The sequence below is a fragment of the Phoca vitulina genome, unplaced genomic scaffold, assembly GCF_004348235.1.
Source record: "Phoca vitulina isolate PV1807 unplaced genomic scaffold, GSC_HSeal_1.0 scaffold45, whole genome shotgun sequence".
NCBI lineage: Eukaryota > Metazoa > Chordata > Mammalia > Carnivora > Phocidae > Phoca > Phoca vitulina.
This window is the reverse complement of record NW_022589748.1, coordinates 11,194,970-11,221,274: the sequence shown is the minus strand read 5'-3', so window position 1 is coordinate 11,221,274 and position 26,305 is coordinate 11,194,970. Positions and strand designations below refer to the sequence as shown.

The 26,305-nt window shown below is 49.0% G+C and overlaps 1 protein-coding gene across 2 annotated transcripts in view; it reads right to left on the bottom strand.

Moving 5' to 3' along the window:
- The window catches only part of XPO6 (exportin 6), a 102,551-nt gene that overhangs the window by 4,417 nt on the left and 71,829 nt on the right, over window positions 1-26,305 (bottom strand). The window contains exons 11-21 of one of the 2 annotated variants that reach the window (XM_032430643.1): window positions 26,163-26,255; window positions 24,914-24,983; window positions 18,375-18,534; window positions 14,755-14,847; window positions 11,982-12,126; window positions 10,498-10,644; window positions 9,341-9,530; window positions 4,640-4,795; window positions 3,478-3,592; window positions 3,128-3,299; window positions 1,522-1,683 (exon numbers count right to left, since the gene is read on the bottom strand). In XM_032430643.1, the coding sequence (XP_032286534.1) occupies window positions 1,522-1,683; window positions 3,128-3,299; window positions 3,478-3,592; window positions 4,640-4,795; window positions 9,341-9,530; window positions 10,498-10,644; window positions 11,982-12,126; window positions 14,755-14,847; window positions 18,375-18,534; window positions 24,914-24,983; window positions 26,163-26,255 (1,503 nt within the window). The remainder of the gene's footprint in view (window positions 1-1,521; window positions 1,684-3,127; window positions 3,300-3,477; window positions 3,593-4,639; window positions 4,796-9,340; window positions 9,531-10,497; window positions 10,645-11,981; window positions 12,127-14,754; window positions 14,848-18,374; window positions 18,535-24,913; window positions 24,984-26,162; window positions 26,256-26,305) is intronic. The other variant, XM_032430644.1, reaches the window with a different exon arrangement.

Genomic DNA, 26,305 nt, shown 5'->3' with positions numbered 1-26,305 from the left:
GCCCGATGGTTTTATTTTTTTAAGTTGGGTTTACTCAAGTGTGACACTGAGTAAAACTCACCCTTTTGGGGTTCACCCTTGTGTAATTCTGACCAACACATGGTCATCTAACCACCATGACAATCAAGACACACAACACTTCCATCTCCCCAAAAAGGTCCCTCGTGTCCCCTTTGCAGTCAGTTTTCTCCCCCTACCCCTTCTCTGTCCCTCTGTTTTTGCCTTTTCCAGAACGTTACATGATGGAGTGGAAATCATACGGTCTGGAGCCCTTGGGGTCTGGCTTCTCACCCAGCATAACCATTTGGAAGTCATTTACGTTGGTCTCAGTGTCAGAATATGTTCCTTTTTACTGTCAAGTAGCAGTACCTTATATACATATGTCTTGGTTTATCCATTCACCAGCTGATGCATATCTGGATTATTTCCAGATGGGGCAATTATGAAAAAAGCCACTATAAACACCTGTGGACATGTGGCATGAATATGTTTCCATTTAGCTTAGGTAAAATGCTTACAAGTGGTTCGTCGGGTAGTAACTACATGCTCAACTTTATAAGAAACTGCCAAACCGTGAAGCTGTTTTCCAAAGTGGCTTTCACCAGCCTAGTAGAGGGCCAGGTACCCATCTGCCCAAGAAAGCTTAAAAGCAAGGTTGACGTGGGGGGTAGGAGAGCAAACACTGAATATTCCACACCCAAGGCCGCGCTGGAGACAGAAGGGCAGCGAGAGGCCAGGGGCAGGGCGTGTGCTCATCCAGAGAAGCATCTCCGCACAGGGACTGCACGTGTGCGTGCTGACGCAGAGCTCAAGGGAGAAAGGCAGAATCCCTCTGGCTACCCCGAGGAGAAAAACTTGCACTGGAAACAAAAATAAACAAACAAAAAGGAAACCCTCTACTTGGACCTGGGCTCAGAATAAAAAGTTCTACCATGAAGTGTGGAAGGACAGCAGTGGACAGTAGCCACAAGGCAGCCCGGGCACCCTCAGCAAGGGGAGGCGCCGCGGCCCCTACGGCAGGGTGCGGTCAGCCCCCCAGGGAGTCCGCTCACAGGGCAGCGCTCTCCCGGGATGGTACGAGCCAGAACGATCTTTACAAGATGCAATCCCTGGGCCCCTCCCCAAGAGACTCCATTCAGCTTCCAGTTAAGGGGGCCTCCACGTGCTGCAGCCCCTCACACTGGGGGCATGCCGCTACAAGGCATACAGAGAGATACTTACCCAGCACCTCCATGCGTCAGCAGCTGGGCAGAAGCTAACCCAGTCAGCCTCACCCTCGACCCACGAAATAGGCAGCATTCTCCCCACTTTACAGATGAAGAGACTGAACCCCCAAGAACTTAACTAACTTCCTAGATACTAAGAGGCAGCACTGAGCTCTGACCAGAGACTACGTGGCCTCCCCGTATGCCAGGGAAGCAAACCAAGGGACAGACAGCTGAGGGACCCAGGTGGTGTCCAGAATGAGGCTCTCCGTCCTGGGATCATGTGGCAGCCTCACGGGCTCTTGCTGCACGTTACCTGCATGATGGCACTGAACTGAGGCTCATTCTCCATCTGCTCCTCAGCAATCCCCCTCTGCACACTGGCCAGGACAGTGGACTTGAAGAAGTACCTCCAGTTGTGATGGAGCGTCCGGAAAAGGAGCTCAAACAGCTCAGCCTTCACATCAGGGGAGGGGCGCTGCGGAGACACACAGACCCTCACACCTGCCCTTCCTGTGGCTCAGAGCAACAGAGGGACCTAAACGATGCCTGCTACCAGCAAGCAGAGTGTCGGTGTCCCACCCACACTCTCGTCCGGTCAAGTCGCCCTCGGGCCGGCAGTTCAAACCAGGCGTACTTCCGCAGAGACACAATGCCCAGGCCAGGGCCAAGGGCCCTTTATTCTTCTTTTCTTTAACAAAATTTTTCTTAAAGATTTTATTTTTATGTAATCTCTACACCCACCGTGGGGCTTGAACTCACAACCCCGAGATCACGAGTCACATTCTACCGACTGAGCCAGCCAGGCACTCCGAGGGGCCCTTTTTCTGACAGAAGCACTCAGCCCTCTCAGGCAGGAAAAAAAGGCTACCAAATGGCAGAACAATTAGGAATATGCGTTTCCTATTTAGAAAGCAGCTGATGTGACCTGTCACATCTTCTTGGTCATGATCCTTTTCCCAGGATAAAAAAGGCTGTCCCAGCTAACCTGTTGATCTTATTACGCAAAACAAGTAAGAAGCTTTAAAAGCAGTTCTGCCCTCTATGGAGCAGGAGTTTAAAGAGCACCTAGAGCCACAGAAAGCAGCGGCAGAAGACCTCCAGGGGGAGGCAGCGTGAGGGGCTAACTGCTCCCTGGGCCTGTCTCCTCTGTCACTGGCTGCAGGATTCGGGGAAGGGGGGGGAGGGAGGCAGGCTCAGCAGTATTTTCTAACTGAACTGAAAATCTCCAAGTCACTGGAGGGCATGCCAGGTTACAGTATTCCAGATGTCTCTGGAGAATTCAAAACTGTAAGGCCCAGATATATTTAATTCAGTCTTGACTAAATTAAATTGGGACCAGAGGGCACGAGCTCCCATGGCAGGAATCCTTACAGGACCCAAATGTGTTTAATGATGCAAAGCAACTTACTTATTTAAGCCTTAGTTAGGACACTTAAAAAGGTTAGCTCTTATTTAACTATCACATAAAATGTAGTTAAATCCACACTTATTCTGGATCTTGTCACGCTGAACGTCTGTTTTCTAAGGACGAAAAGCGTTCCTTTAACAATAAAACCTTTGCACGGTTCCAAGAACTAGCCTTATATCCTTGAGATCAGTGGAAGTTCTTACTAGGAAAGTACATTTGTTACAATGTTCACTGGAGAAAACCGTATATTCACCTAAAATTATAAATTGTTTGCCATGGCAGATGGCTCTTACTCACCAACCAACCTTGCTATGCTTTCACTAGACTAGTTCTGATTAATTCAACCAATATAAAAAGACTGGACCAAGCTAAAGGCCTTCTTTCTTGGAAAAAAATATCTTACGAAAAAAAACAACTAGCAAATTAGCTTTAAAACACAATGCCTTTCTTTCACTAATTCCCTCCCCAGGGCAGACAGGAGGCAGCACGGGACCGGCCCAACCCCTCGTACCTCGGCAATGATGGGATACACCTGCTCCATGCACAGGGCGATGATGCTGGGGAGGAAAGGCTTGAACACCTGGCCAGGCTCCTGGACCACCACCTGCAGGATCTTCAGGAACTTCTCCACCACCCGGCATCCAGTGCTGCCTTCGTGGAGGATGCTCTCGGCCAACTGTTCTCTGCAGACACGGGGAAGCATGCGGTAGCCAAGGAAATGTTTCTCTGGGGGCCCACATGAAAACCAACGCTTATGGCACGTGAAGAAAAGGAGCAGAAAGTCCCAGGCTCTTTAGCCCGGACCCACTAGTCCTCCCTTGGGAGTCTGGAAGCCACGGCGAACAGCAGGTCTGCGGTTACCTGGTAAACATGTTGAGGAAAGTCTGTATGATCTGCTCCGTGAAAGGCACGCCCATCTGTACTCTAAGGCCTCGAAACAGAGTGAGGAAGAAGCTCAGCATCTCATCGGTCACATCTAAATGAAGGCACAAAGCAAATGGTCAGAAGTTGCACACAGGGATAAATGGAAGCCCCCTCGGTTTGATGGCCTTCCTTTTGCAAGATGCACTACCATCTCGCCTGAAGGCTTCCTGCTGGAAGAAGTTTCCCCAATGCCCCCAGAGCCCACGACGGAAAGTGGGAAACCATTAGGGACATGCCGAGAAAACAGCTCTGGCGTCGTGAACCTCTGGCTGACGACGGCTCACTAGAAGAAGTGAAGGTCACGGGGCAGCTGCCTTCACCACCCAGCATCCAGCGATGTTGAATTCTCATTGCAGATGAATCATTTTGTGCTCACACTGATGGATGATTCAACTGGGTCAACACCTGAGTGCTCTTGCCATTTCTCTCTCTGACCGCTAATCCCTGCACTTGGGTCAGGGGTTAAGTGGCTGAAAGTGGATAATGAGGGTGTATTCAGGCTGCATGGCCCTGGCCCATTAAAGGGATTAATTGCAGAAAATACTGGTTACATTTAGTCTGGTTCTACTTGCAGATCTAGACAATCATCTCGTACAGGGAACGTGTGCTAACTAGCAAGCTCCGACACTTCCCTCGTGACTGACAAGACTACTTTAAGTGCTCTCAGGAGAGCCAGGCCCCGTGCATCAAGAGAGTCAGAGAGCCTCTATCAGTGGCACTGACAGAGGGCGGGAACCATGTCAGCAAAAGCCACCTTGCCATCGAAGGAAATAAGCAGCACCCATGGGAAAAATTCTCTTTCCTCTCCTGTACAATGACCCCATCACCTCATCCTCTGACGTTCCGCACTGGGAGAAGGCAAAGACTTAGAAGCGCATGAGGCAAGATGCCCCAAGTGACTCCAGGCCACATGACACAGGTGCAAGGCCCAGGTGAGGGTTCCGGGGGGCCTTAGCCCCAGACTCCCCATAACCGTCCCCGCGCTCTGCCTTCAGCCTCAAGGCCGCACCGCCCGCCCGCTCGGTGTGCTCTACAGAGCCCAGCAGTCCCTCTGGACTCTTCCGCTCCCGCCACCAGGGGGCCTGCGGCCAGCTCCTACCTGACTGATGGATAAAAGCTGGAAAGAGGGCCAGGGAGACCTGCACGGATTCCTGCAGCGACTGGTAGCAGATCTGCCGGGACTTGGTGGACTCCCCGGAGATATTCTCCACGATGTCTTCTAAGACACTAAGTGTCTGGTGGATAATCACTTTGGCTGCAAATCGAGATTCAGTGTATGTCAGCACTTGTCTGAGGATAAAGCAGGGTAACAGGGAACACACGAGAAGGGGGGACATTTGCACAGGTATTCAGGGGACTGCTGCAGAAGTCTTGCTAAAGGAACACCGTCTCTCTTGATTGAGTTATCCATCTCTCTCTCTCCCTATATCCTTTTCTCTCATTTTTCCCTTTTTACCGCCAGGACTCCGGTGGCCTGCCTGCTCAGGTTTTTGCCTCTCTTCTGCCTCTATCCATCAGAAACAAGTCCATAGGGAGGGAAAGATAAAAGTGTAGCCTGAGGTTAGGTGACGGATAAAAAAATAAGCCTCACAAGGGAACTACCCCAGGCAAGAATGGACACATGCAGATGAGACACGCAGTCAGTTCCAGATAGACGGCTGGCCAGGCAATCCATACCAGCACCCGGCGGCACATCTGCTGCCGCTGTCAGGGCCCAGGGCCTGACAATATGTACGATATTATTCTATGATATTGTGTTATTAACCACATTACTCCTAACCAGACCCCGATGCAAGCTCACATGATGCCTCCACACAGCGCCCAGAGAAACCAGAGGCAGGGGCCAGCAAACAGGCGGGAGCTCAGAGGACACGGCAAGGGCCCAGCTCCGAGGAGCCCCGGAGGAACTACAGACGAGCACCAGACGGCTCTACAAGCGGGGCAGGCCCCTTGTCAGGACACCAGGGACAGCCAAGAGCCCCAGCTTTGCAGGGCTGCTGTGAGGACAGACAAGGTTGAGAATGTTTCCAGCAAAGTGCCTGGACTATCGGAAGGTTCAGCATAGGGAAGGTACCATCCTTCCCCATCACTGGTGGAGCTGGCTCTCCCCTTAGACACAGAGCTTGCCCCCAGCTGCCCCCAAAAGCCCCCCAAGGCGCAGCCTGCGCTTGGCAGACTCAGCCCTGGTGGAGCTCCAGGGGCAGAACCAGAGCTGGGCTGAGAACTGGCCTCCACCTGGCCCTCCACGCTCACCAGCCTCTGTGGGAGCGGAAGCAGCTTCCAGGGAAGGGTACGGCAGAAAGAATCGATGCTCCGGAGGTGGATGCAATCAGGTTTGACTCCTGACTCCACTAGATTCTAAATCTCAGTTCCTCATCTGAAAATGTGGATAGATAGGTAACACCACCTCACTCAAAGGATTTGAAAATAATGGCTCACAACAGGCTGGTCTTCTAACGGCTGGTCACGCGGACACTGCCACGTGAGCCACAGACACGTGCATCACACTGAAGGAACCACTCCCATACCACTACCCCAAGCACAGGGACTCTAATGAGCCAGGGAACTGCACTTGGGTCAGACGTTTCCCTAAGACACACAAGGCGCAGGGAAAGCAGTTTAGCGGGAAAAGCCAACAGGGGAAAGAGACCAAAATCTGACCTCTGATGTGTAAGGAAATTGAAACAAGAACCAAAATGTATTCACAGAAATGTACAAGGGGAAACTGAAAGCACCACTAAATATGTAATAGGAGAACAGGGATATAAAGTGTGGTACTTCCACTTGATAGGTGGTCTGTTACCAGACCATTAAAAACAGTGCTTTCAAGAACAAAGGGGCAATGTGGTGAAGAATCAGGATCTGGAGCCATTCAGACCCAGGCCTGACTCCTGACCCCACCGCCTTCTCTCTGATCCCGAGCAAGCTACACGTGCCAAGCCACAGGGCGGGGGCAGGGGCGGGGGGGGGGGGGGGGCACTTGACAGCGGAGAGACCAGCAGGCCCTGCTGAGGCAGGTGACCACACTGAGCATGCCAGTAACGGGACACACAGAAGCGATGCGACGGAAAACACACAACACGGCCCAGGTGGTATTCCTGCCAAATTGCTGGAAACAATCAGAAGAGCTTCCGGGACATTTTACAAGAATATGGGTTTGGACTCTTTAAAAACGTCAATGTCATGTAAAACAAGAACCAGGAATGCTTTTCTGTATTAAAGGACTGGAAAGATGTGACAACCAAAGAGAACATAGGATCCCGGACTACATCTTCCATTTTTAAGAAGCAAAAAAGGCCACTCTGGTAGCTCCTGGGAACACTGACTGCATCTATGTGTTAAATGACGTTATCATTACCAGGTCGCACAACTTGGTTGTGTTTGTGGTGTTTGGGTTATAAGAGAGCATCTTGTTCTCAGAAATAAAGGTTAAGAATTCAGGGATAGGGGTGCTTGGGTGGCTCAGTCATTAGGCATCAGCCTTCGGCTCAGGTCATGATCCCGGGGTCCTGGGATCGAGCCCCGCATCGGGCTCTCTGCTCCGCGGGAAGCCTGCTTCTCCCTCTCCCTCTCCCTCTCCCCCTGCTTGTGTTCCCTCTCTCGCTGTGTCTCTCTGAGAAATAAATAAATAAAATCTTTAAAAAATAAAATAAAATAAAGAATTCAGGGATAAAGTGTCAGTGTCAGCAACTTACTTTACTTAAATGGCTCTGTTAAAAACAAAAAGTGTGGGGGGGTGGGCGAGAACACAAGTGTGGCAAAATATTAGCAAGTAACCCTCACGTAAGATATACAGTTGTTCCTTTGCTTAGTCTTCCAACTAAGTTTAGGTTTCAAAATTTGTCAAAGTACTAAGCTGCAATGGGAAAAGCTTTCCAGGCCTTCATGTTATCACTCGGAGAAGACGACAAACCTCACCGGGCTGCAGAGAAGACTGAATGAACATCTGTACAGGAAGCTCTCAGCCCAGCGCCTGGCAAACAGGGAACACGCCACAGATGTTAACTCTGCTGTTAAGTCTATTCCCTGTGGAAATGGCTGCTCCCACTCAGCAGATCACTCCAGCACATGGTGGCTCCAACACAGGGTGGCACCCGTTCTGCAGGAAGCTGCGGCCGCAGACCCCTATGCTCTGGCCAGTGAAACGTGAGTGGACATCTGAAGGCCAGGTGTCCCCCGCAGACCAGCACTTCGAGCGCCCCTGCACCATCCTCCCCGCCCCCGTCCCAGCGTAAGCACAGACCGCAGGGTGGCCTTCAGCAGCCTGGGAACTCGAGTGACCAGAATAATAAGCAGGACGTCCCCAACGCCCTTGGCCCCAGCTGAACATACAGCAGGAGCAAGAAATACATCTTTTCCTGGATTAAGCCACTAAGCTTTTGGGATTGTTTGTTACCACATAGCCTATGCTGACTGATAATAAGCACGTGTAAGACAAAGGGAGAAAAGACCACTAAACTTTCTAAAAGGTGAGTCCACACTAGCTGTATGTAACCCCTGGGCAAATCAGGTCGTTTGACCCTAGTTTCCTCAGGGACTAAATCAGGATATCTAAAAGCAACTAACGCATAGGCTCACGTGGGAATTAAGTGAATGACTGAACGCAAAACACGGAGAACCAGGACCAGACAAACACCGGACTGTAAAGGGCAGTGCCGGCATGGCCAGAGATGCAGAGACGGAGAGAAGACCCGGGCAGGGGCCCTGCGCACAGGGCGCCCTCCCTAACTGCCATTTCTCATGCACCCACAGAACTACAGAAGATCCTGAAACAGAGAAAAAGGAAGACAACAAGATTGCTAAAATGGTTACTTCCTAAAATACTGAAACAAGAGATTTAAGAGGTTTTCCCGTCTTTATACTATTCTAGTATTTTTGTACAATGAGCACGTGTTAATGTTCCTGATTATAAAAATAATGTCCTTAACAAGAATGTTGAGTACTTATTGCTATTTCTAACATTTTTTTTAAAGATTTTATTTATTTGACAGAGACAGCGAGAGAGGGAACACAAGCAGGGGGAGTGGGAGAGGAGAAGCAGGCTTCCCGCTGAGCAGGGAGCCTGATGCAGGGCTTGATCCCAGGACCCTGGGATCATGACCTGAGCCAAAGGCAGACGCTTAACCATCTGAGCCACCCAGGCGCCCCTATTTCTAACATTTCACAAAGTGTTTTTGTTGACATTCTATAAACAACTTCTTCCAATGTTCCAGTATTTTCTTAGTGTTAAAATACCGTATTTTTTAAGTATTTCTATAAAATTCGTACTTTCTGGAAGACTTTTTCAGAGAAATCTGATGCCTTCTACTTGAACTGAGTTTTCTTGATTCATCTTTTTCCTCCCTTTTGAATATAAACAATCAGACTTGAAGTGCCATTTGTGAAGATACCAAGTTCTCTCAAAGCCTCTGAAACATGTTTTTGGAGGAAGGTTAAAATAGTTTCAAAAGACAGTACTTAAATCCATTTTTCCCAATGTGTAGACTAGGTGAATTGCTTTGATTGCTTACACAAGTATCTGAAATGGATCAGTTAGTCACTGTGGATTTTTTTATCCATGGAAGGCACCATCAATGGTTTACTTATTTTAACTAAGAAAAGGGGTGTTCTACATTCAGGAAACAGGTCCAGCTGACGTGTTCACAGAATTCCACAGAGAAGCATGACCCCATCACCCAAGGCTGGTTCTCCCACCCAGCGGCCGTGAGACAACGGACAGGTGAATACTTCATCAGCCACAAAGAAAGACAGAGCCTGCCCTACCTATCTCCCCGGCTGCCCCTGCCTGGGGGACACTTACTGTCATCCAGTGGCATCTTCCTCTGCGGGGCGACAGCATTGGGTTTCAGGTTGCGATAGTCCCGCGAGAGTGCAGAGATGAGGTTGGCATGGTTGATGGAGCGCACCGGCCACTGCTGCTCATTCTCAGGGAGGTTCGGCCACGGAAGCAGCAGGATGTTAGAGAGGGCTCGGCACACCAACACCTGAGCCTGGAAGAGACCCCCACGGGCATCCGTCAGAGGGCGAAGAGCAACACGCAAGTGCACGTGACACGACCTAGACACCCACCACACACACACACACACACACACACACACACCGAAGAGACCCCCACGGGCATCCGTCAGAGGGCGAAGAGCAACACGCAAGTGCACGTGACACGACCTAGGCACCCCCCCCCCCCCCCCCCCCACCCCCACCCCCCCCCTCGGGCCTCCAGGCTCCTTTCTCACAGGCTGGGCCTGGAGCTTTGGTCCAAGTCTAAGGTAATGCAGGAGGGGAGAGAAACTGAAGTCTGGGTCCAGCACACTCCAGGCCCAGCCCTAATAATCTTTCCTGGGGCCACCCCTTCCCCCTACTCGGGTACCAGAAGCGTTACAGAGGGAAAGGTCACAGACACCGCAGACACTGGCCTTCACACCCTCCGAGGAGCTGCTCAGAACAGGGCTGAGAGCGCGAGGCCGTAAGAGCAGCTCTCTCCCTCAATCCCACGTGCTCTCCAGTAACTGCTTTGACTGCCCTCTGACACCCTCTCTGTTTTGTTTGTTTTTAACTTCTAGCCTGAGCCTCCTGAAGTTTATGAAGATCCTTGTCTGGATGGAGTGTCTCTATCCGAAGAAAACAAATATAACCACAAAAACAGACTGTTTTAAGCCCAAAAGAACGCAAGGGGACTCTGACAACCAGCCAGGTCGCCGGCTAAGCAGCAGTGCCCGCATGCCCCCCCAGCAGGAGGTTTTTGCAGCCTAATCGGCACGCTGCGCAACGGCCACACTGGGAAGGGCCTGATGAGAGAGCGCTGAGGCTGCCCTATGGGCCACATGTGAGGAACCCGTCTCCGTTGGCGTGGCCTCTAAACTCTGAGTGCAACAGAAAGGCCAGCCTCCCCTTCCTCAGCCTCCCTGAGTCTGAGCCACACGGCTCCAGGGCCGACGCAGGGTGGCCCCGGGGTCTCACCTTATCGACAAGTCGCTGAGCAGAGGCATCGGTGATTCTGTTGAACACTTTCTGCACCGCGGGGATGCTGATCAGAAAGACGGGCCGCACGGTGGTGGCCAGGGAGACCAGTAAGTGGCATGCGGACAGCAGCAACTTGTCCTGGACCTGGAGACGGAAGAGAACATGTCGGCCCTCCTGGGAGGCTGCCATTAGAAGAACTTTAACGAGACAGCCACAAGCCAAATACGGCGCCGGGAGCCATTATACCACCTAGGCTCTGTACCAAAGAAGCTTCCAGGGACGACGCCCAGCAATGAGGCACCCAACTCTGTGCCTCGTCGAGGCTCCTGACCTCAAGCCGGAAGCGCCCCCCTCTGGTTCCTCTTGTCCCTAGTCACCGACACGTCTGGGCTCTGTCACTCCTCAGCTCTACAATCCCTCGGCAAATTCCTTGGCATACCATTCAAACTACTCAGGATTGTTCATCTCACTCCTCTTTGTTCCAACCAAGCCAGTCTTTCTCTCCACCCGCCTTCCTGCACCCCACCAGTCATGCCAGGCTCTCCTGCTTCCTCCCCTCGGCATGCCAATCAAAACCCTGGTTCGAGGACCATCCGTCCTTTTCAAGTTAGCAAAAGAGAAAACTCTTTATAGATAGGACCTAATGCTGGTAAGACTGGTGAAAAAAAGCACACCAAAGAGTCATGGGCATGCAGAATTATTTTGGAAAGGAACATTATTAGAATTTCCTAGAACCACAAACTCCCTAACCTTTAATCCGATCACTTACTCTAAGAAAATCACCCAAAAGGATAAAGCTAACTTCAGGAGTACATGCATTTCAGAATTATCTAGGATAACTTTTTTTCAAACAGAGGCAACTTTAAAGTCCAGCAATGGCTAGGTAAATTATAAATTATATAAATCCCCATCATGGGACATTGTAACTCATTTATAACAACTCAACAAAAATGGACAGAATGCTATGTGTGACTAAAACTACAAAAAGACAAACATCTATATGCCATATAATATAAATTGGTAGTCTTCTCAAAGGACAACTGACTAGAACCTACAAATTTACTTGGATACACCTTTGACCCAGCAAATCCACTTCCCGGAATCCATCCTACAGGGATATACACACCAAGAACTGACTTCCATCAAGAGGAAAATTATAAAACATCCCCACTACAGAATAGCAGTGTTTTGGAGAAGGGGACTAAAGAGTATCACAACTTTTTGGTCTATAAATTTGAATGGTATTTTACATTTTCACAATGAGCATATACTCATGTGGGACTTGGCTAAAAAAATAAAGTTATGTTTGAATTTATGTGGCCCACAATTCAAAAGGAACATTTGGAATGACACATGGTTCTCTCACAGCGGTGAGAATTAAGGGTCGAATACCAAGCAAGATTTTGATTCTATAGTAAGTGGGTATAGGAACAGAAGGACAAAGAGTCAGCTACAAAGTGCAACGCCTGCTGTTCCAGGACCTTGGTGCTGATCAGAGGTGTGACTGCATCCATGGTGGTGGAGATGAGCGTAACAAACTGCTGTGTGTTCTGCCGATGAGCTTCACTGCAATACTGTGCTAGCCAGTGAGAGTAAGCCTGCAGAGCAGCCAGGGACTGAGCGTGCCTGCGAAGGGGAGAGAAGATGCGACTTTAAAGGTCAAGATCAAAATATATTAGCATTGAAGGAAGAATTCCACCCAGTGCATTTACTGTTCTAAGACACAGGTGATGGTGCAGAAATCATTTACTTGCTCAGGTAGGACCTGAAACTGAAAACTCATCGTCTAAACCTTACCACCACTGCCTCTAACACAGGAGACAGTCAGCCCTCTAAGGAGCTGTGGCTCCTTTTGATGGAGAATGCACTTTAGAAACCAAGAGCCTGGGTCCTCAGGGGAGCATTCTTTCTGGGGTCTCACTGCTCCTAGGACCTTTTAGGGGACAGAGCTAGGATTCAGGCTGACACCACGTGGAAATCAAACTGAGCATCAACTCAGGAGGGCAAACTGACCTCAAGTGCCTCCAGATATGATACAAGAACAACACATTGCCACCTATCTACTGTTCTTACTAAAAATGTTAAACATCAATCTCATACAGTACAAAAACAACTAGACAAATCCAGATTTTTTAAGATCTTCTTTAAAAAAATAAGGTCTAAATCTCCAAAAATTCAGTTTCTCTTTTCCTCTCTTCCTCTCTTTTCTTCTCTCCCTCTCTCCCCTGCCCCCCACCAACATGCACAATCTGGGGAGCTGGTCTAGATTACAGAAGGTAAATGTAATACATGATTCATGATTAGTTAGGCCTTGGATTAAAAAAAAAAGATATAAAGGACATTTCTGAGATGACTGGGAAAATCTGAGTATGGAAAATATTTTATACATACATACACACACACACACACACACACACACACACCCCTTAAAAATGCTACATATTGGGGCACCTGGGTGGCTCAGTCGGTTGAGCATCCCAACTCCTGGTTTCGGCTCAGGTCATGGTCTCAGAGTCACGAGATCCAGCCCAGCACAGTGCAGTCTGCTTGAGATTCTCTCCCTCTCCCTCCACTCATGTGTGCTCGCTATCTCAAATAAATAAATAAAATCTTTTAAAAATTGCTAGATATTACTGTATCCATGAAAGTCTTTGAGTGGTGATAATGGTATTGTGGTTATGAAGGAGGATGACCTTGTTCCTAGAGAAACATGCTGAAGGGTTTATAGGTGAAGTGACATGTTGTCTGCAATTTACTTTCAAACAGTTCACCTAAAAAATTTTTAAAAGTGTGGTTTCACATGTGTATACAAAAAGAAAGCAAAAGAAACAAAAGCCAATGGGGAAAATATTTATAATTGATGAATCTAGTTTGAGAGTGTAAGGGTGTTCATTCTATTTTTTCCCCTTTTCTATAGGTGGTAACTTTTTCAAGATAAGAAGGTAAGGTAAGCAAAGGTATTAAGTACCTTAGAGTAAGAAAATGCTGGTAATTCATAGTGACCAAGCAGTTAGTTTGTATTTTGTATTTAGAATGCATTGATCGTTTTACCCTTCAAGCTTTGAGTACCAAAATTAAGAAAAAGGACATCAAAGTGTGGCTTCGGGGTCTAGGAATTTCAGTCACTCTATTGAATTCACAGAGCTCCGTAAGGCTGAGAAGGGGTTCTGAAACTTCCTGAAATTGTGTGCAAGATGTTATATGTTTATGAGCAAATTAGCATTCTTCTCGGCAGAAGCTTCACAGCTTTCTCTAAATTCTCAAAAAGGAAAGTTATATATATACACGCGTACACACACACTCTCAAAAAAAAAAAAACCAACCTAAACCACTATAGTAAATAAGACTATCATTTACCTAATTTGCAGCTCAAGAACTAGCTAGCACAGGGGTCAGCAGACTTTTTCTGCAAACGCCAGGGTGTAAATACTTTAGGCTGTGCAGGCCATACATACTCTCTCCGTCCCAGATACTTGATGCTGCCCCTGCGGCATGAAAGCGGTCACAGGTGGTACATAAATGAACGGGCAGGGCTGTGTTCCAGGAAATCTTCATTTACTAAAGCTGGCAGTGGGCCGGATGTGGGACAGGCCCTAGTCTGCCCACCCCTGCTCTGGTCTAGAGCAAGCCTTCTGGGCAGTGTGATCGCTGGGACATGGCCCCATCTCCACTCCCCATTCCTTTAGCCCTTCCACAGTCACTTTCCTAATGGCTCTCCACTGTCCCAAAAGCTTCTCCAAGTGTGGTCCCTGAATGTCCTTCAAAATCACCCCAGTTCCTGGGTCACACGTAAACACCCGAGGAGCCTCAGGCCATCCTGCTGTAGTCAGAATCTCCGAGGCATTCTCCGTACGCCACAGCTTCAGTCACTGGCCTACAGGATAAGGCTTAGGGCACTCGAGTTGTTCCCACCGTAGTCCTCCCATGCCTTTCCACCCCCTCTCCCACCGCACAAACCGCTCACCGCCTCCCTGACTGCGGGACCGTGTGACACATCTGTGTCTCAGTTCCTCCTGCTCTTCCCTCCTGAAATGCCCGCTCCATACACCCTCTGCTCCCAGCTCTCACCCGCCTGATGCGTTCCACTTACTCCAACCCCCCGCCCCCAGGCAATCCTCTCTTCCAGGTTTGGAGGAGGGAGTCATTTTCCTCTTCATGGCAACCACCACTGCTCCTTTGTATCTATAAACTGATTTATAAACTGGAGGACTCGGCCTTTCCCGAGAATGCACCAGCAGCCCACTCCGTACTTACACATCGATGAGATCAGGTTTCAGTACTGACGGCACAGCAGTTTCAATGTTGTACAATTTTATCTGAGATCCATACAGAGTGACTTTGACCAACCTGTTGGCAAAGAAATTGGTAAGAGGAAACACTCAGCTTATGGACTAAAACAGACAAAATGGACAAGGTACCAACAAAGGTCCTGAGGACAGACATGTTTCCATCTAAACAAGAATCAAGACCAGACCTTCAACTTTATCCCAAAGATCTAATCTGAGATGTGCATAAAGATTTATACAAAGATACTAACTAAAGCATGACTTACAGAGCCAAAAAATTTTGAACACAAAATAAATATCTAACAGGTAGAGTATAATATACACCATAAAAGTAGTTAAGATGGAAGTATTTTATGTTGTGTATTTTACAATGAAAAATTTGAGAAAAAGTAAATGTTTCAGATGGATAGCTATATGATAAAGAAAATACAGAAAGTGGTCACTGCAGAATCTAAGTGATGGGTATATATGGGTGTTCGCTCTACAATTTTTCCAACTTTTCTGAAGATTAAAAAATGTTCCTGTTAAAATATCTGAGGAAGGGGCAGGGAATGAAGTAAAAGCTTTTAGAACAAATTGAAGGGTTTTTAACTTCAAGCACAATCCTTTCAGAAGCAAGTTGCTGAGCCCACTGGCTGCCCAAGGGCTCACTGCATACAAACAAGCCTTCAATCCAGTAACTGAGAGCCAGCTCCATGGGGAAATGGAAAACGCCTCTTTCATTAGAGACGAACGTTCCTTTCTGGGCAAAAGGAAGAAGCTGGAGGCCCGGCAAAGTTCTGTCTGTGCCTGCTCTGTAACGAAGCTCTCTAACGGAGCAGGTCTGAGGCGGACGCCAGGGAAGACAGCGGGCATTCTTCTCCCGCGGTGCCCCAGTGCAGAGCTTCTCAAGCTTCACCCAGCCGAAGAACCCACTGGGGAGCTTGTTACCCTGCAAGCTCCCTGGTCCAACCCCACAGACTGTGCTCGCGAGGAGGAGCCTGGAAATCTGGACCACACTCTGAAAACTGCTCCTCTCTGAAGGGAGCAGAAAGCAGGACTTCCCTAGAAAACCACAAGCTTGAGTCCCAAAGCATGCAGGGTTAGGGAGCAGTCGGAAAATGAGGGTCAAAGAGCCAAGGGCTCTCAAGCGGGAAGTTCTGGAAGGGGCCAGCATGATGACATAAGCGATGCACACACGTGCACCCGGCATGTAATTCTCTAAACTGCTCTCTGTTCTGTGCCCAGTCAGAGTACACTTCAGCGGCGCTTTACCCTTTCAGCCTATAAAACTCAGTATCTGTACCTGCTGAGGAACAACTCCATCTCCCCAGCCCCAAGCCTGGCCCCGCCACTGCCCTTTCTCTCAGGCTCTGACAAGTCTCTGTACCTCCTGTGAGTAGATTCACACCATGTTCGACTTCACGTCTACAGCAGCCTTTAGTGCTGTTCCACGCTAAAAATGGCCTGCTAAATGTGTCTTACCATTTCTACATTTAGCACTTTCAGTAGTAGGCTTGTGTGTAACCTGTAAGTGAAAAGCCAGCTCATCACACTGACTATGAAGATCACGTAGCCATAACAAGGAGCCTTCTCTCACACTTTATTCTAAAGGAAGACAAAATAGCAAAGTATCTTTAAGTACTGGGCCTGCAAACCCAAGCAGTGCAGAAAGATGTACATATAAGGACCTAGAAAATACCGATGCAGGGACTCTGAAGTCTGAAAAAATATGGATTTCAGACAGGAAGAAACCATCAGCGGCAACAGGCCCCGCCAGGAAGGAGAGGAAGAAGGACGCTGGAGGCAGAAGCTCTGTGGTCCGGAAAGAGCACAGCAGGTGGACTCAGGAAACTGGTTACAATCCACGTGTTCCCTCTTATGAACAGTGTGACCTGAAGCAAGGCACTCACCATCTCTGGCCCACAGTTTGCTCACAGATAACATGACCATCCCGTCCCTCAAAGTAAAGCATGAAATAAAATGTGCAAAACCACTTTTGAAAATTTCCTACTACCACATGCTTTTATTATTATTATTAATCTGGCTTTTAAAGATTTACTTGAAAACTCTTAGTTATCTCTGCTTTTAAGCTAAGAGTAACAGTTAAAAAAAACTTTGGTGTGCAAGTCACTAGGCTTGGGGCTTGGTTTCGCTCAGTGTGTTACCAATGATTTGGCTACTGGGCCAGTGAAAGAGTCCGGTGTCCCAACTTTGGGCTGGACCCACATCCACCCAGTTTTGATCTAATCAATCCACCAGTTACCTTGAAACAATCTGAACCTCCTATCATATTTGAAGCATCTGACTTTTTTTTTTTAATTTCTTATTTAAATTCAATTTAGTTAACATACAGTATATCATGAGTTTCAGGGGTAGAATTAAGTGATTTATCAGTTGCATGTAACACCCAGTGCTCATTACATCAAGTGCCCTCCTTAATGTCCATCAGCCAGTTACCCAATCCTCCCACCCACCTTCCCTCCAGCAACCCTTAGTTTGTTTCCTAGAGTTAAGAGTCTCTTATGGGGGGCGCCTGGGTGGCTCAGTTGTTAAGCGTCTGCCTTCGGCTCAGGTCATGATCCCAGCGTCCTGGGATCGAGCCCTGCATCGGGCTCCCTGCTCTGCAGGAAGCCTGCTTTTCCCTCTCCCACTCCCCCTGCTTGTGTTCCCTCTCTTGCTGTGTCTCTCTCTGTCAAATAAATAAAATCTTTAAAAAAAAAAAAGGAGAGTCTCTTATAGTTTGCCTCCCTCTCTGTTTTCATCTTATTTTTCCTTCCCTTGCCCTATGTTCATCAGTTTTGTTTCTTAAATTCCACATAAGTGAGATCGTACATTGTCTTTCTCTGACTTATTTCACTTAGCATAATACTCTCTAATTCTATCCACATCATTGAAAATGGCAAGATTTCATTCTTTTTGACGGCTAATATTCCTGTGTGTGTGTGTGTGTCACATCTTCTTTATCCATTCATCTGCCGAGCATCTGACTTTTTAAGCATACGAGTTCCTGAGAGGGAAGCAGGGAGGCCTGGGTAGTGGGAAGTGGTCCGTAACAAATACAGCTATAAACCCGAGGAGGGCCCCAAGGGGAGGGGTAAGGAATGAAGGCTGCTGGCGGAGAGGCTGGGAACCACTTCTCGGGTCAGCGTTAACTCCTCAGGACCTTAACAGGACTGGGAAAAGTCCCACCTCTGGCATTTGGCTGCCTACTTGGAAGAGGCCAACTGACTTTGTCTGTCCTTCGACTACCAGGCCTTTCCGACTGTCTCTTTACCCTGTGGGTAGAGACGTACGACTGACCTCACCTGGTTTCTTCTGAGGCAAGTCCTGTCTTTTTGTCTACAGACCCGATCTTCGACGAAGTAACAGCCATGTGTGTTGTCTGCTACGTGCCAGGCACTGTACTAAGTGCTTCCTCTCATTAATTCTCACAAAAAGCTACAAGACACCAGGTCCCCTCCATGTTACAGACAACAGACCTGAAGTTCGCAGAGGTTACGTGGCTGCTCCATATGCACCTTGAGCCTGGCAACATGCCGCCCGCACACAAGAAGGAATGACTGGGCTCTGAGGGAGGAAGGGCACCACGACGGGAACGCCGCCTACCTCTCCACGACCGTGAGGGCGTCGCTGAACCGCGCCGCAAACACGTCTCCGATGAAGTACTCGGCCAGCCGGCCCACGGCCTGCAGGAGGGAGCTCAGGTCTCTCAGGGAGCAGTGCAGTCGCCGGCAGTCGTTCTCCGCAGTGATGTTCAGCCTGTGTCCTGAAACAGAACACCGCCAACGGTTTCCCACGGGCAGAAGGGGCCGTAGGTACCACACCGGCAACAGCTCATCCAGGCAAGCTAACCAACTGCCGAGGGGCGCCTGGGTGGTGCAGTCGGGTTAAGCCCTGGACTCTTGATTTCAGCTCAGGTCATGATCTCGGGGTCATCAGGCTCCGCGTTCGGCAGGGAGTCTGCTTGAGATTCTCTTTCTCCCTCTCCCTCTGTTCCTCCCCCCACCGCACGTGTGCAAACTCGCACACACTCTCTCTCTCTCTAAAATAAATCAATCTTAAAAACAAAAACAATGTGAAACACAGCAACCCACAGGCTGTTTCCCAGTAACAAGCCAGGACAGCAGGGCCTGTCTCCACCCAAACCTCGGACGGAGCACCTGATGTGATTCCTCTTGACCCAGAGGTAGTGACACCACCAATTTTACACCCAAGGAAACACACGCAGGGCGGCCCAGTCACTTGCCCAATGTGGGTCATATTTCTGGGGCAGAACTGGTGTCCCAGGCTAAGCCTCTACAACTGCAAACCTGCTCGCTTTCTACACATGGCCCTGTCACAGAATGCAATCTCCACGGGCCGACAGGCAGGATTCACCTCTCTTCAAAGAACAGGGTGTGGTCAGCACTCCACACCCCAGAAGGTCCCAAGTACAGTCTGGAATAAAGGCACAGGGCCTGGATTCAGAAGACTCATGTGCCCTGTTGCCTGCTGGCTCTGGGCCTCAGCCAGCCCTTCTGAGTCTCAGGTCCTTATCTTTAAAATGGAAAATAATGCTCCCCATCGAATTCACTAGTTTAAGGGCAGTTAGAATGCATACGAAACCCTGTAAACTATAAAGCATCATTCAGTGCTTGTAATAATGATATATAACAAAGAGCGTGTGATTTTCTAAGGCCTGAAGGTTTCTTTTCAATATAATTTCTTCATGCTGAGTGATGAGGATGCAAAGGTGAAGGACAAAAACATCTGCAATTCAGCCACCTCCTTGCCCTGTGGACCCCTCCTCTTCACAAAGGTCCACAAAAGAAAGTGAGAACCGCTGTGCCGAGAGAGCTCGCTCTGCGTCTATAAAGTCCTCCGCCCTCACCCAGTCGGAGGGAGGGAGACCCCGACCCCTGCCTGCGGGGCACCTGCAATACCACCAGCCCCCTCCCACTGCCACCTCAGGAGTTTCCTCTCTGTTAGGAGACGAACTGGCTAAAGGCAACCCTCCTCCCGCGGCGTTCCACAAGCATCTTCCTAGAACCCGGACCTAAGCACACAGCTCCCCTTAAGCAAGGTGCCAAACCTCCTGGGGCTCTCTCCTGGCTCCATGGGAGAACCTGAACCCCCCAGCATCCACTCCAGGGCTTTCGTGACCTCACTGCCTCCTGCCATTCCCATTTCTCACCTGGACCCACCGGGAACCCCCGGGGCCTCAGGTCCCTGCCTGGACTGCCCACGGCATCCCTTGCACACTCTTACACAGTCTCCAGACTCACACAAGTCCCCTTCCGGGAGGCCTGCCCTCTGCACTGCCCAAAAGAAAGAACGCACTTCCCTCCCTTCCTGCATTCCCCTCCAGGGCACCTCATGCACATGGCAGATCAACTAAGGATCTACAAATCTCCTCACGGACTAGGAACTTCCTCACAGGGAGGGGCTGTGGCTGGTATCCAGCACGGCGCCAGGTACAGAACAGGTGGCCACAATGAATGACTGAACTAAATACAAGAGAACACAGAGCAAACGAGAGCAGGACCGGGAGTCTCGGGTGTTTAAGTTCCTCATATGGCCTCTGGGAATGTTCCCTTGATTATTTAAAGGTGCTACGGATAAGCAACACCTGTGGAGGTGCAAACAGCAAGGCTGAACACCTAAGAAGGTGCTGGGAAGTAGCAAGTTTGATGCCTCAGATCCTTCACTGACTTCCGAGTGATGAGGCTTGGAACAGAGCCGGTGACAGCCCCCAAGGGTGGACAGGAGTCTGGAAAAGGGTGTGGGTCACGTTCCGGGGAGCAAGAGGACAAAAGGAAGGGGAAACTCCAGGAAGGACCTTTCAGGGACAGAGCCAGTGACAAAGGCCGGCTTTCGCCTACCCCCCAAATCGCCTGTCCCTCCGGAGACTCACCACCCTGCGCAGGAAGCAGTGCCTCGATGCAAGAAACACCAAGTGGGATTCTCAGCCTGTAGGCAGCCCTGCCCAGGCCATGGGGGTGGGTGCCAAAGAGAGCGAGCCAGCTTCCCCCCGGCAGAACAAGACCACCCCACACTGCCAGCCACACGAGCCCACGGAACAGACAGAACCAGGAGGTATCTTTGGTCATGTGGAGAGAACACTGCCTCTCCTCCTCTCACAGCTAACAAAAGCACCACAAATACGCACCTTCTGAACGTCAAGGATTTTCAGGGTTACAGCTACGTAACGGACTCCCAGGGTAAATTGAGACCTGTTGTTCCTTTGCACACCAACCAAGCTTTAGGGCTCTGGGAATAAAGCCTTAAGAAAACTCTGCCCGGGGCGCCTGAGTGGCTCAGTTGGTTAAGCAACTGCCTTCGGCTCAGGTCATGATCCTGGAGTCCTGGGATCGAGTCCCGCATCGGGCTCCCTGCTCAGCGGGGAGTCTGCTTCTCCCTCTGACCCTCCCCCCTCTCATGCTCTCTCTATCTCATTCTCTCTCTCAAATAAATAAATAAAATCTTTAAAAAAAAAAAAAAGAAAACTCTGCCCGGGAACCAGGTGTGGTGGAAGTATAGGCCGAAAAGAGAGGAGGCCAGCGTTTATTCCCCAGGGCAGCATGGCCAAGGCTCCGACTCTGCACTCTCCTGCGCACCGTACCTCCACCTTCACGGCCCTCACCCTCACCCATGAGGCTCCACCCTGCCCACTGCTTCTCAACTTACTCACGTACTTAACCCTACAACTAGGTACCCTTGTTTACCTAAGAACTAGATGCTTGAATAGTGTTTAAACATGAAGGGAAACATTTTGTGTTTCCCTTTTTAAAACCAAACGAAAATACCACCCTAAATTGGGTTTCCATTGGAGTACGGTTCCTAACAGTCATTAAGTCATCCCAAGCAGGCCTGCCCCCACTGCCCCCACCCCCCCGCCAGCCCATGCCCCTGAATCCACACAAATACACCTGAGGCAGGGCCTCCTCCCAGCACTGCCCCTTCGGCCTCTTCCCCGATGCATCTCCAGGGAGTCTTCCATCTTTAAACAATGAGGGGAAAAAGTGTCCCCCCCAATTCCTTATGATCATCCCTGGTCCCACCCCGAGGGGAGAACACAAAACAAGCCTAAGCCTGCTGACACATAGCAGTCTTGGGGAGAGGTGAAGAAGCTTCTCCTCTCGGCTGAAATACACCCCTGGGTCCCTTCATTTCCCATGTCACCCTCCTGCTGAGAATCCTTGCCCTCCTGATTGTTCCCCTCTAACCCGCCCGAATTTGTCAAACAAAGAGCAGTACTTAGAATAAAAAACAGCTTGGGACTGCTGTGATTTTAAACTATTAGTTTGAACCATAAGAAATTGCTGATATTGGACCATTTCTGACCAACCAAAACTGCAATTCCATATAATTCAACTGAATACACATGTGCCATGTAAGGTTCACATTAGTGCAAACTGCTGCTTCTTTCCTTCCCACTCTGTCTGCAAGGCAGGAAGTACCCCAAATCAAAGCCGCTGCCCCCACCCCCAGACCTAGAACCCTCGTACCACCAGCAGCACAAAATGCGGCAAGCAGCCACCTCAACTCGAGGGGCAGGCCTGAGCTCCCACCGAGAAAGCCGCTGCAAACCACCCACATCTTCTTTCGCTAAGGCTTGGATGTCCCCCTAATAGCAAAGAACAGCTGCGAAGGGGAACCCTCCAAAGGGAATTACTGCTGAGAGGTTTCGAGAGAGAAAAGACCATGGCCACACTGAAGTCCTCTCGCACATAAAGCAAGTCACCCTGAGGCTGTCGAGATGCACTTGACCACGTCCAAAGGACAGCTGCCTGGCAAGTCACACCTTCATGTTAACTATAACTCCGTCTTCTCTTTGCTGGGGGCCTGGGGAGGCAGGGGTGATGACACTTGAGGGATTCCGCTCTGAGAGAACAAGTAGGTCGTAAATAAACCCCAGCGGAACAAAGGATCTAAGAGATGCAGCAACCAAAGACAGGATTTCTCAACCCCCAACTGGTGAGGAGGAGCAACGAGGGGAGCCAAGGGGGACCCCCCGGGGCTGGGAGAGAGGCGCACAGGCACTGTGGCAGCGCAGGCAACAACACGTCTCGCCTCGGACCTAATCACGGGCGTGGGGGCAGAAGGCCAGCAACGGTCGACAGGAAGACTCCCATCGGCACAGGCCCCAGAGGAAACAGAAGAAGTAAAGGCTGGTGAGAAGTGGTGCACACGAGTGGCGGGCCACCCTGTCAGAGGAAGACACCCCGATTTCTGTTAAGAGGCAGCAAGGCTGCTGACCCAGCACGGAGGTTACCGGAGAGGGTGAATGGCCATGGGAACCAGGGAACAAAATGTATTCAGAGTTTCCATTTGTTTTAAAGGCCTTGCATTGGAAACTTGGCTTCGGAGCCACCAAGGGATGGGGGAATGCTTCGTCATGGATAAGAGAGCTTGTTTTAAAACGGGAAGTATTTCTTTGGCCTGAGAGGTTTTGCCCCTGGAGTATGCACCAAGGATCAGCACTAGGGATGAGATTTATAAACAATCCGGAGAAGCCAAGCACACTGTGAAATTGTCAGCAAATGGCTTTCAATGAGAACAGGTACATGATATTTCATGTAGGGAAAAATAAAACAGATTATCCTTCTCGGATTATGTCTCAGAAAGAGGACTTAAAAATCACTCAGATTTTCACCCAAAGACAGACTCAATGTAACGTCAAAAAGGCAGCGACAACCCCGAAAAGGAACGTGGGGTCAATGCAGGAAGTGTGGGGGAGGGAGTGCCTGCTCAACTTTTTTAAAGATCAAGAATAATGTCTTGAGGATGCCGAGTACATTCTAATTTGATGAGTGGCCCTGAGGGAGAGACCACCAGGGCACAATTTTTCCCCAAGAATGGCTGCTAGAAACATCTGTCGCATTGGTACACAAATGACTTTCGTTAATGGTGACAGCACATTTTACAGGCATGTTTGCTTTGAAAAGTGGTCTTTTTAAAGTTCTTTGTAAGTTGTTCTTAGCCTATCTACAAACTCTGGGGCATGCCAAGTCCCATCAACCTCCTGGGGCCCAGTGGATTATTTAGAAGCTAATAGAGTCATGGAAACAAACCGTCACAGGCCACTAAGAAGGGCAGCCTCAGAAAGAGCCTCTCGTGGAGGCTCTGCCATGAATAATAAGCTCGTCCAGGAGATGGTCTCTACCCCAGGCAGTTCTGTGCCAGGCTGAGACAACAGTTACACAACAGAGGGACTGGAGGCCAGGACGGGCACAATGCCCAGAGGGGAAAGACGGTGAAGAAGAGCAGTGTGAAACGACCACCAGAGATGGGAGGGACTGGGAGGCGAGGGTGAGCACAGTTGCGTCTGCAAGCGCAATGGTAAGTTTCTGGTGTTTTTAGCTAGCAAAATGGACGTCAGATTTGATTTAATTCAACTTCTTAATCATCCCCTGTGATATCATATTGGGACAAATAAACATCTCTGGACATCAATTTCCCCTTCCGTGAAACAGGAGCAACTGGTATTAGTCCTCCCCGCTCCAGGACAGGTGAGAGAGTTAAGGAGCAAGTAGGCAAATACTACAGTGCCGAGCAGGTAATGCGCATTCGACAAACAGAAGCTATTATTGTTATCAACAAAATAACCCCAAAATGCCGAGCCAAAACCCCAAGGAGGCGAAGCCTACAAAGGACCGCCCAGCTGTGGCCAGGCCGCCCGCAGGCCATCGACAAGAGGAAAGCTAACGATCACTAGCTGTCAGCGTGCTCCACACGCGTCCGCCTGCGCCGGAGCCACTCCTATGTCCTGCTTCCAAACACCAGGCAACAAAGAGCACATGGCAGGGAAGCCCAAGGCCATTTCTCCCTAGCGTACTTGCTAGTCTAAAAGACCTAAGGAAATATTCTAAGTGCTGGGGGTTTTTTGAAAGTCCTCCCTCTTTACTCCAAATTAGCTGCCTCTCTCTCTCTCTGAAACAGCTCTTCGGAACGCACTGTCAGAGTCTCATCTTTTACCTCCCCCACAGCTCCTTTTTATCATGATTCTTTAGGAAAGTTTTCCCTGTGTAGAAGTGGGGAGAGATAGAGCCATGGGAAGGTGGCAGTGGAGAAATCATGTTCCGACAGCAAAGACGGCAATAATTAAGTATCAGCCCAATATTTTTCTTAATGTTGATTAAATTAGAAAATAAAAACCAGTTTACCTGACCCTGAAGTAACTATAAACTGCTGTAACCCCAGATAAACTTCTAAATTGTCCTGAAGAACTGGGAACTGAAAACAAAGAAACAAAGATTAAAAAAAAGCAAACAAACATAAATGCAAATTTTAACAGCATTTTAACATTAAAACATTATAAGTATCTATGGGGGGGGCAGGCATCAGATAAAAGAAACTTTTCTCTGGGAACCTTTACAGGCAGCTAAGCAGAAGCATCTCGATTCAGTGCCCTGCCCCCTCAGCAATTTCTCCAATTCACACCACCAATTAACGTTTGGAATAAGAAAGAAAACAACATCATCAGTTCGATACTCTTTTTCTAAACAAAGCAGTGGATGCTGGGTAGGACTATAATGACGGTCATGTTCCTAGAAGAGGGGACATCAAACCCCAAATGATCTATACCTTCTAGAGCTCGGAGACAGGGCCTATCTATCTCCCTTCAATTCCAAGGAAAACTCTAGTCTGGAAAGAACTACCAGATATGCCTTATTCAAGTGCATAGCGAAATGAAAAGACAGGCCAAATTTTTTGGAAGTCAGATTCCCTTACTCATTTAGCAGATAGGACCTTCATAACCAAAGCTGTATCTTTTCTCTCTAAAGCTGCTCACTCACCATTAAGATATAAATCAGACTTAATGTGACAGGTCCCTATGAAAGGCAGCTGACAAAACACAACAGCACTTTCTACAAGAGAACACAAGCCTCCGAAATCATCGTGCCCTTGAAGAAGAGCTAGGCTTAGTGAAATCTCCTCAAATAACAAGCACCACTTCATGAATGAAAGCAGTCCTTATGCCTAAGATTCTAGCACATAAATATAGGCAGAGTGCTAGCGATGAGCTTTACAAAGGCTCGCTTTCCAGCAACGTAATCTTTATAAGTCCTCTACATGGCCTGGCCATTTTTGAGCTACTGATGCAGGCATGAAGGAAGGCATTAGGAAAATTCATATTACATCCAAGAGTTCAGGAAAGAAAAACAGCACTTCCAAAAGTTGATTTAAAATATTTGGGGGAAATGTTAACATTTGTTAAACTTGAGGTTTGGTTATGGTAATTATTATTCTCTTTAAAAAGAAATAAATAAAATAAAATATATATATATGTACATATATACACACACACATATATACATATTTTAAATATCGGTGAGCAAAGAAGCTTACTACCCATGCTACATGTGCAGGGAAAACACTAGGCTCTTCATTCCCCTCCAAGAGGCGAGTTACCAGTGTTGAGAAGGCGTGTGTGGGAAGGAGCTCCATCACTTTGGCCACCACCTCCAAGCTCTGGCGCAAGTATCGCTGCCACTCTGTCTGCTGCTGCAGGGGAAACACAGAAGGATCAGCTCTCCCAGAAAGGCAGAGTCTTG